Source organism: Marmota flaviventris, chromosome 12 (genome assembly GCF_047511675.1).
Source record: "Marmota flaviventris isolate mMarFla1 chromosome 12, mMarFla1.hap1, whole genome shotgun sequence".
In the NCBI taxonomy this organism is placed as follows: domain Eukaryota; kingdom Metazoa; phylum Chordata; class Mammalia; order Rodentia; family Sciuridae; genus Marmota; species Marmota flaviventris.
The window spans coordinates 105,071,735-105,087,133 of record NC_092509.1 but is presented as its reverse complement, the minus strand read 5'-3'; the positions used below and the strand labels follow the sequence as shown (position 1 = coordinate 105,087,133).

The following is a 15,399-nucleotide window of genomic DNA, read 5'->3' as shown; positions in this document are numbered from 1 at the left end:
ATTTGGCTACTTGCTCATCAATGCTCCAGTTCTATTCCTTCGGGATAATTGCCCACTCCCTTGAAGTCAAGCATGGCCATATGATTTGCTTTTATCAACAGAATGTAAGTAAAAATGTTGTCACTTCTAAGTTGAAGCCTGTAAGAAGAGTCTGCAATTCTCCATACTACCTCTTTTCCCTTTCCCAGAAGTTATGGTTTGGATATGAGACCTCCTCACAAAAGCTCATGTGCGAGACAATGTAGGAATATTCAGAAGCCAAGTGATTCCATCATGAGAGACATGACTTAATCAGGGAATTAATTCACTTGATGGATTAATAATTTGAATGGATTACTGCATGGTAATTGTAGGTAGGTGGGGAGTGGCTAGAGAAGGAGGTCACTGAGGGCATGTCCTTCGGGGTTACATTTTGTTCCTGGCTTCTCTCTCTCTGTGCTTACTGGCTGCCATAATCGGAGCAGCTTTCCACCACAACACCTTTCTTCCAGGATGTATTCACTCATCTCAGATCCAGAATGATGGAGTTGGCTGACCATGGACTGAACTTCCAAAACCATGAGCCCAAAATGAACTTTCCTCCTCTAAGTTGTTCTTGTCAGGTATTTTGGTCACAGTGATGAAAAAGCTAATACCAAGCGCCATGTTGGCCAAGAGGACCTATTATCCTAGGTCTTTGACAGATGTCATGGACTAGCGCTCTGCAGTCATCCAGAATGGACAAATATAAGCAAGATATAATTGTTTACTGTACTGTTACTATGATATTAGTGTTACCTATTAATAACCAGAGCCTCATCCTCTAACACATTTAATAGATATTTTTCTGGGAAATAATGAGTAAAAGGATTGTTTGGGGGACAAGATAAAACAAACATCTGTTAAATTTACAAAAATGGTTACGTTCCAAAAGTTCATATTGAATCAGTTACTGAAAATGAGCAAATTTCCCCCCCACCCATAGGTTCATCTTATAAAGGAATGACAAAGCTTATTTAACCAATGATTTACATGGAAACAAGCAGAAAACAATAATTCTATTACAGTCATTAAAAGAATATAAAACAAGCAGATATAAACTTACAGTTATTATGAAGTATAATTATATATGCAAACATGTAGACACTTTCAATTATTTTACAGAAGTTGAAGGTGTAGTTCTGTAGTATATCTTTTTTCAAAAGCTAAAGTAAAAGACATGAACATTTGAAAGAGCTTACCCAAAGTTGAAATCTGATGACTTGTGAGCAAGAATGAGATGGAAAAGAAGTGAGCATGATGACAGGAGTGAGTGTGGAACCTACCTTCTAGTTTTCAAGTAGGTTCAAAGTTGTCAGGAGTTCATGGTGAATACTAGTTACTCACATAACAAAAGGGCTGAGCCGAAATCAACTTCCTCTTTGCTTTTAATAATTATTCAAGTCACAACGTTGTTTTTTGTTTTTTTTTTTTTTTCAGTTTTCTAGAAATTTTTCATGGGTGTTCATATGTGTACTGTTATTTGGCCATTTGTCTATTTTACTTACCAAAGAAAAATAAATCAAGAATTTATTTAAAGCTAACCATAAAATGTCTCCCAATAATTTTGCTTTCAGTTTTTATAAATCAGCCTAAGAACAGAGATGAAAACTTTTAAGATCATCCATCTCTAGTTAGGTCATGAAGGGTTAGAACAATACCAACTTTTTACTCTCCCCAGTATATAAGAGCTGGTGCCCTAGGAATCCAAAATATTCCAAAGAAAATGATGAAGAAACACTGTAAAAAAAAAAAAAGTGACTACAAAAGAGGTAAAGGTTTTCAGATGTACTTACTCAAAGCTTCCTCATTTCCCTACTACTTGAAGAATACAAGATTATCACTTCTCAGTAACAGATTAAACTTGCTGTATTTTATGTATTTGTTGAAAGATAAGCTTTTTTTCAACTTTTATTTACTTATTTGACAATATTTTAAGAGGTAAAGGTTAAGAAAAAACTCCTGAGTTCTAAACTCATGCTTCTATCTGTCCACTGAACACCTTTGCCTCAGATGTCTCTAACACGTCTCACATTAAATTTATTACTGTCTTGCTCAAACCACCTCTTTCATACTTTTGCATATCTGTTCCTGGCACTAGTGTTCTAATAGTTGTTGATTTTATGATGTCTTTTTCCATCATTCCTACATCTAAACATTACCTATGGCATTCTCCCTGCCATATCTCTCTCTTCTGCCCTTTCCTTTTACTTCACACTTGACAATACTACCTCTGCTCTAATTGAGGTTTTTTTTTTTTTTTTTTTTTGCTTCTTGTCTTGTTTACTACAGCATGCTATTGATCTCATTTTCAGACTCTAGTTCTAGTCCACCCCACAGAATGTCAGATTAATTTTCTAGACTCAGTTCTGATTAAAACCTATCTGCCATGATGCCCACCGTCAGCTATATTAAGTATAACTTTTAAGCAATGCTTGAAACTTTATATAATCTCACATGATTATGAGCATAAACCCATTTCAAGTCTATCTCTCACTTTTTACTGTCATATTCTATGCTAAAGTTGAAATGGCAACTTAAATCATACTGACTGAGTCATAATGACTTAGTTTTAATTATGCCTTAGGTAATGTTGATTGATTTATTTGAAATATTTTCTAAAGTCTCTCATTATTTTGTAAATATCACCCTATTAAAACGACTAATTTTTTGGTATACATTTCAGATGGCACCTTATATGGCACACCCATACATGAATTTTCTTCCATTTGAATTCCAGTTATCTACAGGTTGAAAAACATTTATGGTGCTTAGCACTGTATTTGCCATGGTAGGTTATCAACATTTTACTAAGTTAAATTGAATGTGCACACAGGAAAGTACAAATAAAGCTACCTTATTTATCAACTAAGGTTTAATATCTTATCAGAAGGGTATTTGTACTCATAGAAATATGAATGAGCATGGTGGAATATAAATGATGGTGGAATGTGATGATCATTATTATCCAAAATATATGTATGAAGACATGAATTGGTGTGAATATACTTTGTATACAACCAGAGATATGAAAAATTGTGCTCTATATGTATAATAAGAATTGTAATGCATTCCTCTTGTCATATATATAAAAAAATTAATGAGCAACATTTATAGAATGCCTGTTTCAATATCAAATAATGATAATGATAATGATGATGTTGATAAGAAAAATGACAATAACATCTAACATTTATTAGGAAATACTGTAAGTCAGGTCATAAGTGCTCTTCATGCAATAGCTCATTTAAACTAAAGAACTCTAAGTTTTATATAATTATTATCCCTATTTTTAGGAATGAAAAACCAAGTCACAAATAGTTTGGCTAACTTGCCCAAGGTCACATGGTTAGAAGTAATTAGTTACAATTCTAATATGAGTATGACTCCGGAAATTGAGCTCTAAAAGAAAGAATATTGGACATTATATCTTATATCCCCAAATTTACTACCTGTTTCACAAATTATGAAATGAGTATCATGTGAGTAATTTCCCAAAAATCTTTCTTAAATCATTTGTTTTATCATATATTATAAAGCAAATGTTTCATAAAAGTAGAAGACTAGATATTGAATAAACTATTATGGGGTATGAATTCTTGCAGGACAATGACCATAACTTATTTATTTGCATAGACTGTGAATCTGATCTAATATTTGGTACATAGTTATGTCAGTGTAATAGTCTGAGTGTGAGGTGTCCCCAAAAAGCACATGTGTGAGACAATACAAAAAAGTTTAGAGGAGAAACTTTAAGAGCCTTAATCCAATCAGTGAAATGATCCAATGATGTAACTGAGTGGACACTAAAGGTAGGGTGTGGCTGGATGAGGTGGATCATTGAGGGCATGCCTTTGAGATATACATTTCGTATCTGGTGAGTGGAGTCTCTCTTTCTCTGCTGTCTGATCATCACATGAGCTGCTTCCCTCTGCCATGATGTTCTGTCTTACCTCAAGGCCTGAGGAATAGAGCCAGTTGTTGGGCTAAGACCTCAAATAAACTTTTCCTCTTCTACAATTGTTAGAGTCAGATCTTGTAGTCAAAACACAAAAAAGCTGACTAAATGGTCAGATTTATGATAAATTGTCATATGAATTCAATTCAAGGCCAAATTTACTTTTAAAACTCCTTTCCCCAGATATCTATATTGCCTTGACTCCCTCAGAGGCAATTTTTGAAAGTGTTCCTCAACAGATTATGTTCCAAAATGTGTAACATTCTTTGCAATGCTTGAATATATGGAGAACACATGGGTGAAATGTTGAATATATTGAATATATGGATGAAATGCTAAAAGACAAGTTAGAATTATTTGCTTTCTGGTTAAGAAAGACAATGGCATTTGCAGGAAGAGGAAAAAGCAAATGGACAGCCACTTAGGTATAGCAAAGCTTGTCTGAGAACTCTTAAGTGCCTCCGTATGACCACAATATAAAGGCAGAGAGTAGCAGAAGCCTCTGAAGACAGCTGTAGGTAGACTGTAAAAGTGTTTTAATGCTCTGCTAAGGCTAACCTTATGTTAAGAGCACCAAAGCATTAAGTCTTGAACCCATCCTTATTCAAGATATCTTGTTAGTAGCTAAAACAGAATAACTTAAGTACTTAAGTTAAATATTCAAAATAAATGAATCCTCCAATACAACATTTTTCTAATTCACGCTATACAAAAATACCCCTTTTAACTTAATGGCAAAGAATTTCTGTAAATGTGTATGTTTGCAAGTAGTATCTGAAAAATATAGCAGAAAATAAGAATTTAATTGATATCTGCTTTTTAAGACATCCTGAAGAGAAAAATCTATTTTCCTTTTTGTTTCCCTGGGAGCACTAATAATATACTTTCATTTTGGTTCAATATGGGCTAATGAAACAAAAGAGTCAAAAGTTCCTATTTCATTTCATTCCACAATATCACAGAAATTCTGGCACAGATAATTTTTCATTTATTCTGCTTATTTTTTTATTCAGTTTCTAATCGAAGAACATATACAGAAATCTTTCTGTTCAGAGGCTTTTCTACATAGAACTCAATTTTCCAATGATGTTGGGAATCCTAAGAAGTAGTCATTAATTCTTAAAAAGCATACCTAGGAGTGCAGTGAGTTTTGGAAGAAGTCCAACTTGTACCATCTTATTCCTCAGTCCTGTGTCAAAGGACAGGTTTAGTAAAAGCCGGAGGGTGATATTCAGGAGATCTTCATGTTCACAAGGTATCATTTTTACAAGTTTTTCAACAATATCCATTTCCACCTGAGTAAAATAATATGCAGTGAGGGTCTATTGCAAAATAGGATGAAAAAGATTACAAATAATTATTTTGGGGTTTAACCTAACATATCTCTATTTAAAAAATAGGTATGTATTAATCTTATATTTTCATTTCAATCTATAAACTTTCCTGATATCAAATGTTTAAAGAGAAAATTTAGAGTCCTGTATCATCCCTTCTTTCCCTCATTTGACTGCATTAATTGATGGATTGAAAACACTGCCTAACTGAACACCACCCACTATGTACCAGGCCCTGTACCAGATCAAACAAGACCTCATCTTGGCCTTCAAGGATTCCTTGATCTAAAGAGTAGGCAAATAGAACAAACAATGAAGATGCAGTGTGATAAAAACTGAAAGCATAAAGTGCTCCAGAAGCAACATGGAAGAAGCTACTAGTCTACCTAGAAGAAAAAAATTTGGCTTCAAATTTGGAACAAGTCTTAAAAAATGGGACAGAGTTTGTTCTCTGGTTGAGAAGAATGGCAATACAGGTTGAGAAAAAGCCAGTGGACAAGCATTTAGTGTAAGAACTTGTTTAGAGAGTTGCAAGTGCTTTGGCATAATCATAGTTATGAAGCATGTATTGGGGACTGGCAGAAGCTTAAAAACAGATCTTGGATCATAGAGGCTTGCAATGCTCTGCTGGGGGTTTCACACCATTCTGTAAGTAGCAAAAGTTCCTCATGATCTCAAACTAAAGGGATGACATGGTCAGACTATTTCCTAGGCAGGGGACACTCCTGAAATCCAAGTACCCCACATCAGCCAGGGCCAGCCTTGCAAGTAGTCTTATTAGTAATAGAAGCCTTAGGATCCTTTTCTGCAGAGTCAGTAATACAGATGCAAAAACAGGTCTAGGACAAGGAGGACAAAAAGTTATTTTAATTTTTGTCATGTTTAATTTGAGGAGATATTCATTGGACATTTGGAAATCTTAAGAAACTCAGAAAAGAAGCAAGGCTACAAGTAATACCTAAAATTTGGAATGGATCAGCAGACCACAGCTAATGGAATTCATCTGGCCTGCCATCTGTTTTCACACAACCTGAGATTAAGAATGGTTTTGGTTTTTACATTTATTTTCCTTACTTATTTTTGTGGTACTGAGGATTAAACCCATAGCCTCATGCATGCAAGCTCTTTACACTGAGTTACGCATCCAGCCTGTTAAATTTTTAAATAATAGAAAAAAATTGAGAACATTTCATGACACATGAAAATTATATAAAATTTAAATTTCCATAAATAAAGTTTTATTGGAACACAGCCATGTTCATTAGTTTATAGACTGTTTATGGTTGCTTTCATGCTTAACAACAGAGTTGAGCAGCTATAGCAGAGACCTTTGGATCTGCAAATCTTAAAATATTTAAAGGAATTTGCTGATCCTAGCTCTACAAGATTATGAAATTGTATCAAGAGATCTTGCATTAGAATGAAAAATTACAGAGGGCATTACCAACTATTTATTTGGTAATGGAAATCCTGAACTTAGATTTTTTTTTAAGGTAATAATCAGAAAAATTTGGTTATAAAAACATCTTATGTCTTTTAACTTCAAAGCAAGAGTAAAAAAGGAAAGAAATTCTATATAAGTTCAAATTTTTGTATCATAACAAGAGAATTTATGAATAATGTTATTCTACTTTTCCTTTTATTAGAGATCTAAACATTTATTTATACTGTCCTTTCCATATCTTTATTGCAATCTTTCACTTACCTCATAAAAATCACATTAGTGATTGAGCTTTTACTATACTTTTCTCCTTTCACTTCATGCCAAGGAATGAATACAAAATTTTTAAAAACTGCTAAATTGACAACTAACATCTGACTTTTCCTTCATACTTCTATGTAAACCACACAGTAACCCTGTAGCCATATTTTTCATTAGAGTACAAACCAAACCAAAAAATTTCCAAAAACAAAAAATGAAACTAAAAGCTCTTTTAAAATGGAATGGAAAGGAAAAAAATATAGAATAGCCAGAATAATTTTGAACAAGAATAACGTTGGAGGCTTCACATTGCCTGATTTCAAATATAAAGTTTCAGTAATCAAAAAAAAAAAAAAAAAGTTTTAGTGATAGCAAAACATAACTAATTAAAAAGTTTTTTTTTCAAATATTTCTTTTAATTGTACATGTATGCAATACCTTTATTATTTTTTTTTTAATTTGTATGTGGTGCTAAGGATTGAACCCAGTGCCTCACATGCGCAAGGGGAGTACTCTACCACTGAGCTACAACCCTAGCCCCCATTAAAAAGTTTTTTAAAATGCTGGATTTCACCAATATTAAACACTCACAGGAGAATGAAAAGACATGCCACAAGAAAGGCTTGTAAAACATGTAACTGATAAAAGACTTATGTCCAAAATATAGAAAAAATTCCCAAAAGTTTTTAGAAAATAAGAACATAAGGAACTAAGCAGCATATATACACTCTTGTTGTTCCTTTTAAGATCATATTCTAATATGATTTATTACCTTTATGTTATATTACACTAATAATAAACTATAAAAACACAATTATATTAATATTACATAAGAAATATGATAATTCTGATATGTCAAGATTATTGTACTGTCATGTGTAATTAATTAAAACAAATTAAAAAAAAGAATGACATACAGATAAGAGAGATGCTTCAGAAAACACAAACGTGATATATAAATACACAGAGGTAAAAAACAGCATGACTTATTTGAGAGTTTGTGTTACTGAGAAAATAAGTTCTTGGGGAGCAATAAAATAATGAGTGAGAGAATTTGTAAAGTTCCATGTGATGAAAGACCTTGTAAACTTTGTTTAATAATTTTCATCTTAATCTAGAGGCTATAGGGAGCTAGAAAGGAATTTCAACAAGGAAACTGCAAGAATTTTAAGGAGATCACTGTATCATTAGGATTTAGCAGCAGGAATGCAATTGGAGAAACTAGTTATAATGTCACCACAGTAATATAAACATTCTAACTTAAGAAAGTACTAGTGTGTGCGTTATTTCGGAATTTACATTGTAGTTAAGAGGTAGAATGGATAGAACTTCGAAATTAATTGAATATGAGTACTGATGTATCAGAATCAAGAAAGATTCATATTTCTGATTTATGGGTCTGAAAGACATGGCAGAAAAAAGAGAAATATGATAATTCAATTGAAACCACTAGTTGAAAGATTGTTTTAAATAAACCAAACTTATTTTAAAATATATTTCTAAAATTCAAAGTCAGTATTCGTTCACATCAGAAGAAAAAAGAACACTTCAATTAAATAAATAATATAACCTCACATATAGATCAGCCATCCCCCATTCTTTTTTTAAATAAAATTGCCACCAGCTGTTACTAATTAGGCAATATTTTCTTTTGAAAAAGCAATAGCATATGTAAGTACTGTATAACAAAACACAATAAAATATCCTGATGAGTTTCTTATTAATTTTCATTTCCACTGCATACTATGGAATGTAAAGCATGGGCTGTTGGTCAATAGATGGTAAAACTCTTATATTTAACACAGCCTACTAGACATGTCTTTTTTGGTTGATGAAAAAAAACTCAAGAGCTAAATTTAGCAACTGTCTCAACATGCAATACCCTTTCAATTCTATTCCTAAAAACTACAATTTATAGTTAATTAACATTTTTATAAAATGTTCCATGCAAAGTGACAGTTTAGCAATAATCTATCAGCAAGTTGACTTCCGCCTTTAAGTGTACTCTTCTCAGTCGTTCAGGAAGCCAACATTCAAAAACTGCTTATTATTAATCTTGCTAAAAATGTCTTTAAAAACAACACAGAAGAAGACTTTAAAAAATTTGCCCAGGAGGCAAAAAAGAATATGAAACAGAGAATCTAGAAATTTGTTTCCTTAAGTAAATTAAGTATTGCCTCTAATCTTCTGATAGTTCATCTGCAAAAACAGAGGCTAAAGTCACTAAATCTAGCCATGTGAGTATGGTGCAGTTGAGTGCTAAAAATCCTGTTTCCATAAGATGCCTTTCTTCCATAATAAAAATGAAACGTATAGCATGCTTAATAAAAATCTGGCTATCAAATACTTCTCCTGACTTTGGATGAATAATTAACTGTTTGAAACCTCAGTTTTTCCTCTTCAGTAAAAATAAAATAAAATAAGGTTTGATGAGATGATTTATATCTTCCAACCTCACTAGAAAATAATTTTAATAATCATCTTGAGATCTTTTTTGATAGAATGAGCTCAGAATTGCAATACTTGGGCTGGGGATGTGGCTCAAGCGGTAGCATGCTCCCCTGGCATGCGTGCAGCCCGGGTTCGATCCTCAGCACCACATACAAAGATGTTGTATCCGCTGAAAACTAAAAAATAAATATTAAAAAATTCTCTCTCTCTCTCTTTAAAAAAAAATAAAGAAGTGCAATACTTTAATATAAATCTAATACACATAGCAGACACATGCTGATGGTAAAGAAATTTGAATTTTGAGAAACTACTAATCTAAATACTTAGATTAATCTACATTAATCTAAATACACAAATGAAAGAATGCATTTCAACTTAAAGTGAGAGGAAGCAATTGCTAAGCCACAAAACCTAACTACTTAGGAGTATATTTATCAATATGTCATCATATTCTTCTCTGATATAAGGTCAGTGAAAACAAAAAACATGTTTTTGATTAATCTCTTTAGGTACACACATTCTCAAAACAATAGAAAGTATATAATTCATCACAAGAATTATATATTAATGATAAAAACACATTCAATACATCAAGGTAAAATAAAATTTCATATATTCAACAGTCACAATTCAAGGCACTTATTGAATTTGATAAATCAGCTTCAGGCTTTCAATGAGCATGGCATGACACTTAATATAACAAAAGCAATTTCCTAGTTCTTTTTGTTTTAAGAGAAGAAAAAAGAATAGGCAGAAATACTAAATATTTAGACGGATTATTTGAAGGAAAAATGACTTTTGCCAGTCACATAATGACACATAATTCTAAAAATGGTTCTCAATGGAGTTAAGGCCATTCCTAGTTATCTACTCTAAGAAAGTAATCAGAAATATAGATAAGAAATGTATATACAAATATGTACACTGAAGTGTTATTTATGATGCCTAAAATTATAAACAACTTAAGTATCTAAAAACAACGTATGGTGAATGTGTAATCTATTTTAATATAATAAGTGTCAATAATGACTTTTTAACGTTGTGGGAAAAAAGCAGGTAAGAATTTTTTTTCTATCATTAGGGCTGTGGATATATTTCAGACATAGACCTTTTGCCTGGCATGCATTAAGAAAGTGGGTTCAATCCCCAGCAACACAACCAAAAAAAAAGAAAAAAAATATACCTTTATATATTTACACATTATGTATACAGAATTAGAAATAATACATGCTCAACTTGTACTTCATAAAGACAATCATATCAACACAATACAAAAAGGCAAATAGAAGCCTAATGTAATAATGCAAACAAGAAATGAAGAGGAATGAATTAAGAGGGTAGGAACTAATTCAATAGCACAGGGAACTATAAGGAAGGAATAGCTTCCAGAGATACTTAAGAAGCAAAATCAACAGGTTGTAGCTACTAATTGTAATGGTGGGTAACAAAGAAGAGATTATGCTAAACTATAATTCCACATACTAATATCAGAAATGCAGAAGGCAAAATATTTAAGGAAAAATAAGATCAGATGAACCTGAAATACAATTTTAAGTTTAAACTACTTTCTATATATTATATTTACTATGACAAGATATATTCTATATATTAGAAAATATTTTTAAACAGAAAGCTTTAATTATCTGGAATATGAAGCCATTTCAGTGAGTTATTGCTATTGAAATATTTATTCAGAATTTCAGAATTACCTTAATAAGGGTAAAAATTTTTATTTATTTTTTTAAACTTTTTTAAAAATATTTTTTAAGTTGTTGATGAACCTTTATTTTATTCATTTACTTATATGTGGTGCTGAGAATCGAGCCCAGTGCCTCACACATGCCAGGCAAATGCGCTACCACTGAGCCACAACCTCAGCCCACAAAAATGTTTATTTTTTAACCAAAATATCCTAACTTGAAATGGCTAACATCAACTATCAAGAAGGAGCTTTGTAAGTTACCATATCATTTTTATTCTCCATAAAAATGCTCAGTTTCTTTAAGAATGACACAACTAGAATAAGCAGCTCAAAATTGTCCCGATCAAGAGCCTTCACCAACATGTGAACTATATTCTTATTCCTCATCTTCAGTTCTGTTCGAGTATCCTCAGCAAGATTCAGAAGCAAATAAAGAGCAACTACAAAAGTAAAACAGATGAGAGTTAAATGCTTGGCATATTTAATCAACAATTAAAAATAGGTAATATAAAATTATAACATTAGTAATTGGCTCACTAGAAAAAATGTATTATTATTGAATGAGGCATAAATCTTATATAAAATATATAGATAAGATAGATAAATAACAAAGTGACATTGATATCTATTTTCTTGGAGCTTAGAGTTTAATAGTAATGAAACAGCAATTAAAGGTATTTAAGTCAGCAGATACTAAAACAAGACAGGAAAAATATTTTTAGATACATAAAAAAGAAGGTAATACATCAAAACTTCAACAATTAAGTCTGTTTGTATTTAAGAAATTAATCCAAAATAACATAACATAATGCTTGTTTGTACCATGTAGGGATATGAAAACCGGTTTTGCATATTCAAACTGGTTTTCTATTTGTCACCATAGGGAAAGGTACATGAAATTCAGTAATATGACTATTATCCTAGATAGAATTGAGGTCAATGTCTACTAGTTCTATGTAAAATTTCTTTTAGCTCCCATAATAAAAACGCTTAGGTTCTCAAAAGGAAACTGATGATTGTTTTCTTCTAATAGTGAAAATATGTAACATAACATTTTTTCATTTTGCTTTGTTGACAGGGAGCTTCTGAGTTAAGATATAAAAGGTTCTGTCAGAATTATGTAAGTTATTCAGTAGTCTTTTTGCTCTCTTACAGTCTTGATGTTACTCATTATTTTAGTATTTCATTTAATTTGTAAACCACTTCAAATCTAACTGAGGCTGGGGTCAGAATCAAATGAGAGAATTAGAAGAAAAAGCATATGATATTTACACCAGGCTAGAAATAATGCTTGTTTGTACCAAGCATACTGAAAATCTCATAATTTATGGGGTAATAGAATCACTGGGAAAGTCTTGCCTCAATAGTGGGGAATAATTAATTTTAAACTAAAGCATGCTGCTTATGTCCAGACTAACAAAATTATTAGAACAAGGTCTAATTTTTTTCTAAGTAATTCAATTTATGTCCTAAAAGAGATTGCAAATGTTTACAGGAATAAAAAAATTTACAACACCCAACAACCTAGATTTCACACTAACAGCCAAAGATTACCATTTATTCAAAGAAGCAGGAAAATACAACCTATTGGTATTTTTAAAAAGCCATGGAAACTGTCCTAGAATTGACAAAAACATCAGGATTATTAAATGGGAACACTCAAAGTTAAATAATTGTATTCTGGATCTTCTAAAAGTTAGGTGAAGATGTGGGAGATAAAAAAAAATTCAAACTTTCTAGCAATGAAAACTATAATGCTTGAGATTATAAACTAGATGCCATTAACCTGTAATTTAGAGCTGGAAGAAAAGATCAATGAAATTGAAGAAATAATCATAAACTATCAAAAATTAAACATATAGGAGGAAAACAGCAAAAACATAAAGAGTATGAGAGAACTATGGCAACTTCAAGTGGTCTAATAATTTTGTAATTGAAGTTCCTAAAGAAGTAGAGGAAAACTTTCAAATTTAATGAAAACTATAAACCCAGGTTCCAATAACTCACTGAACTCCAAGAAAAAGAAACACGAAGAAGATTACACCAAGGTACATTATAATCAAATTGTCTAAAACAAATGATAAAAAGAGAATCTTAAAAGCAGCCAGAGGAAAAGAAATCTTACAAAAATGGGATAACAGTAGGCATCTCATCAAAAACAATGCAAGCAAGGCAACAGTGAAGTAGAGAGAACGCAACGCCTTCAATCTAGAATTTGAAACCAAGTTAAAATATTTCAAAAAAGAATAAAGTCTTTCTTAAATGTACAAAAGATAAAGTAAATCATCATCAGTACATGTGTCCTACACAAATTTTTAAAGGCAATCCCAGAGGCAAAAATAAAATGACACCAGACAGAAATACATTATCAAAACAAAGGAATAAGATCAGTGGAAACTAGAGACATAAATACACAATATTATTTTCTTTTTTTTTTTTTTTTAATTTAGGGCTGGAGATGGACAGTATGCCTTTATTTTATTTGTTTATTTTTTTATGTGGTGCTAAGGTTCTAACTCATTGCCTGACACATGCTAGGCAAGCGCTCTGCCACTGAGATACAACCACAGCCCAAGATTATTTTCTTATGATTCAATTATCTTTAAAATAAAATTGACTATAAAATAATGCATTCTATAATTTATAATATAAATATAATAAATGTTAACAATAGAAAAAAGGCAGGAAACGAAAAATGGTTCTAACAAACATAAAATAGGATAATATTACTTGACAGCAGACTTAACTAATGTAAGTTAAAGATGTATGTTCAAGATAGACAACTTATAATTAAAGATGTGTAATACAAACCTTAAAGCAATCAATAAAATTACAAAAGATTAAGAGCTAAGTCAACAATGGGGATAAAATGGAATTTTAAAAACCCTCAATCCACAAGAAAACAGATAAGGAAAAATGGAGAAATATGCACACCTATGCTTTTATGCACACGTGCACACACACACACACACACATCAAGACCTAACCACATGCTGTTGATAATAAGGACATGTTAGAAATGAAAATGAGGGACCAATATATACTATGCCAATACAAGTCATAAATAGGCCAGAGAGGCTATATTAATATATAAAAGAGTAAATTTCAGACCCAAGAATATTACCACTTATAATGAAGAACATCCAAAAAGATAATAAGGACAGCTTATAAGGAGTATATTACAAATATGTTTTTATATTCTCAAGAACAGAGACTTAAAATATATGGAGTGAAAATTGATAGAACCTCAGGAGAAATAGACAAATGCAGAACTACAATGATATTTTAGTATTACTCCCCCAATAATTAATAGAGAAGGAACAGGAAAAATCAACAAGATGTAAAGACTTGATATCACTGTTAACCAATTTTATCTGACCACCATTTATAGAAAGTTCCATCCAAAAACAGTAGAATGTACAATCAAGTGCACATGCGACTTTTGCTTAAAAAAAAAAAAAATTCTAGACCATAAAGTGAGTGTTAATAAGTTTAGAAGAATGTAAGTCACACAAAGCATTTTCTCTGGTAACAATGGAATTAAATTAAATATCACCAACACAAAGAGATCTGAAAAGTCCCCCAAAACAAAATATATGTAAAGCAAACATTACTCCCTTTTGAATAAGTTATGAGTCAAAGAATAAACCAAAATGGTAATTGGAAAGGATTTGGAATTGAATGAAAATGAAAACAGCACATATCAAAATGTGTGGGATGCTGTCAAAGCAGTGCTTTGAGTGATATTTACAGCTCTAAATGTCTGCATTATAGTACAAAGGTCTTAGATGAATGACCCCAGTTTCTACCTTAAAAAACAAAATAAGAGCAAATTAAACACAAAGTAAGCTGAAGAAGGGAAATAATGAAGATTAAAATAAAATTCAATAAAATAGAAAAACAAACAGAAAAATCAACGAAAATATACTAAATGGAATTAACACTTTGTAGATTACTATATGCTGCTGGTAATAAACTACACCCAAGTAATGAGCAGAACAGGATACAAAGCAAAAAGAGGCATGCACACATATATATGAATGAGCTTGGCAAAGACAGAAACCAGTTCAGTAAAGGATAGTCTTTTGAACAAACAGTGTTGAGTAACTAGAGAGTCATACACAAAAATAAAGAAATGTGATCCATTCCTCATGCCATATACAAAAACTAACTCAAAATGTATTACATACTTGACTGCAAATCCTGAAACTATAAAACTTCTAGAACAAAATAG

The 15,399-nt window shown here is 31.6% G+C and overlaps 1 protein-coding gene across 4 annotated transcripts in view; it reads right to left on the bottom strand.

Annotated features, from left to right (window-relative positions):
- Kifap3 (kinesin associated protein 3) overlaps window positions 1–15,399 on the bottom strand; it is a 143,246-nt gene that overhangs the window by 83,120 nt on the left and 44,727 nt on the right. For all 4 annotated transcript variants that reach the window (XM_027935034.3, XM_071600329.1, XM_071600328.1 and 1 more), the window contains exons 9-10: window positions 11,427–11,605; window positions 5,109–5,271 (exon numbers count right to left, since the gene is read on the bottom strand). In XM_027935034.3, coding sequence (XP_027790835.1) covers window positions 5,109–5,271; window positions 11,427–11,605 — 342 coding nt within the window. The remainder of the gene's footprint in view (window positions 1–5,108; window positions 5,272–11,426; window positions 11,606–15,399) is intronic.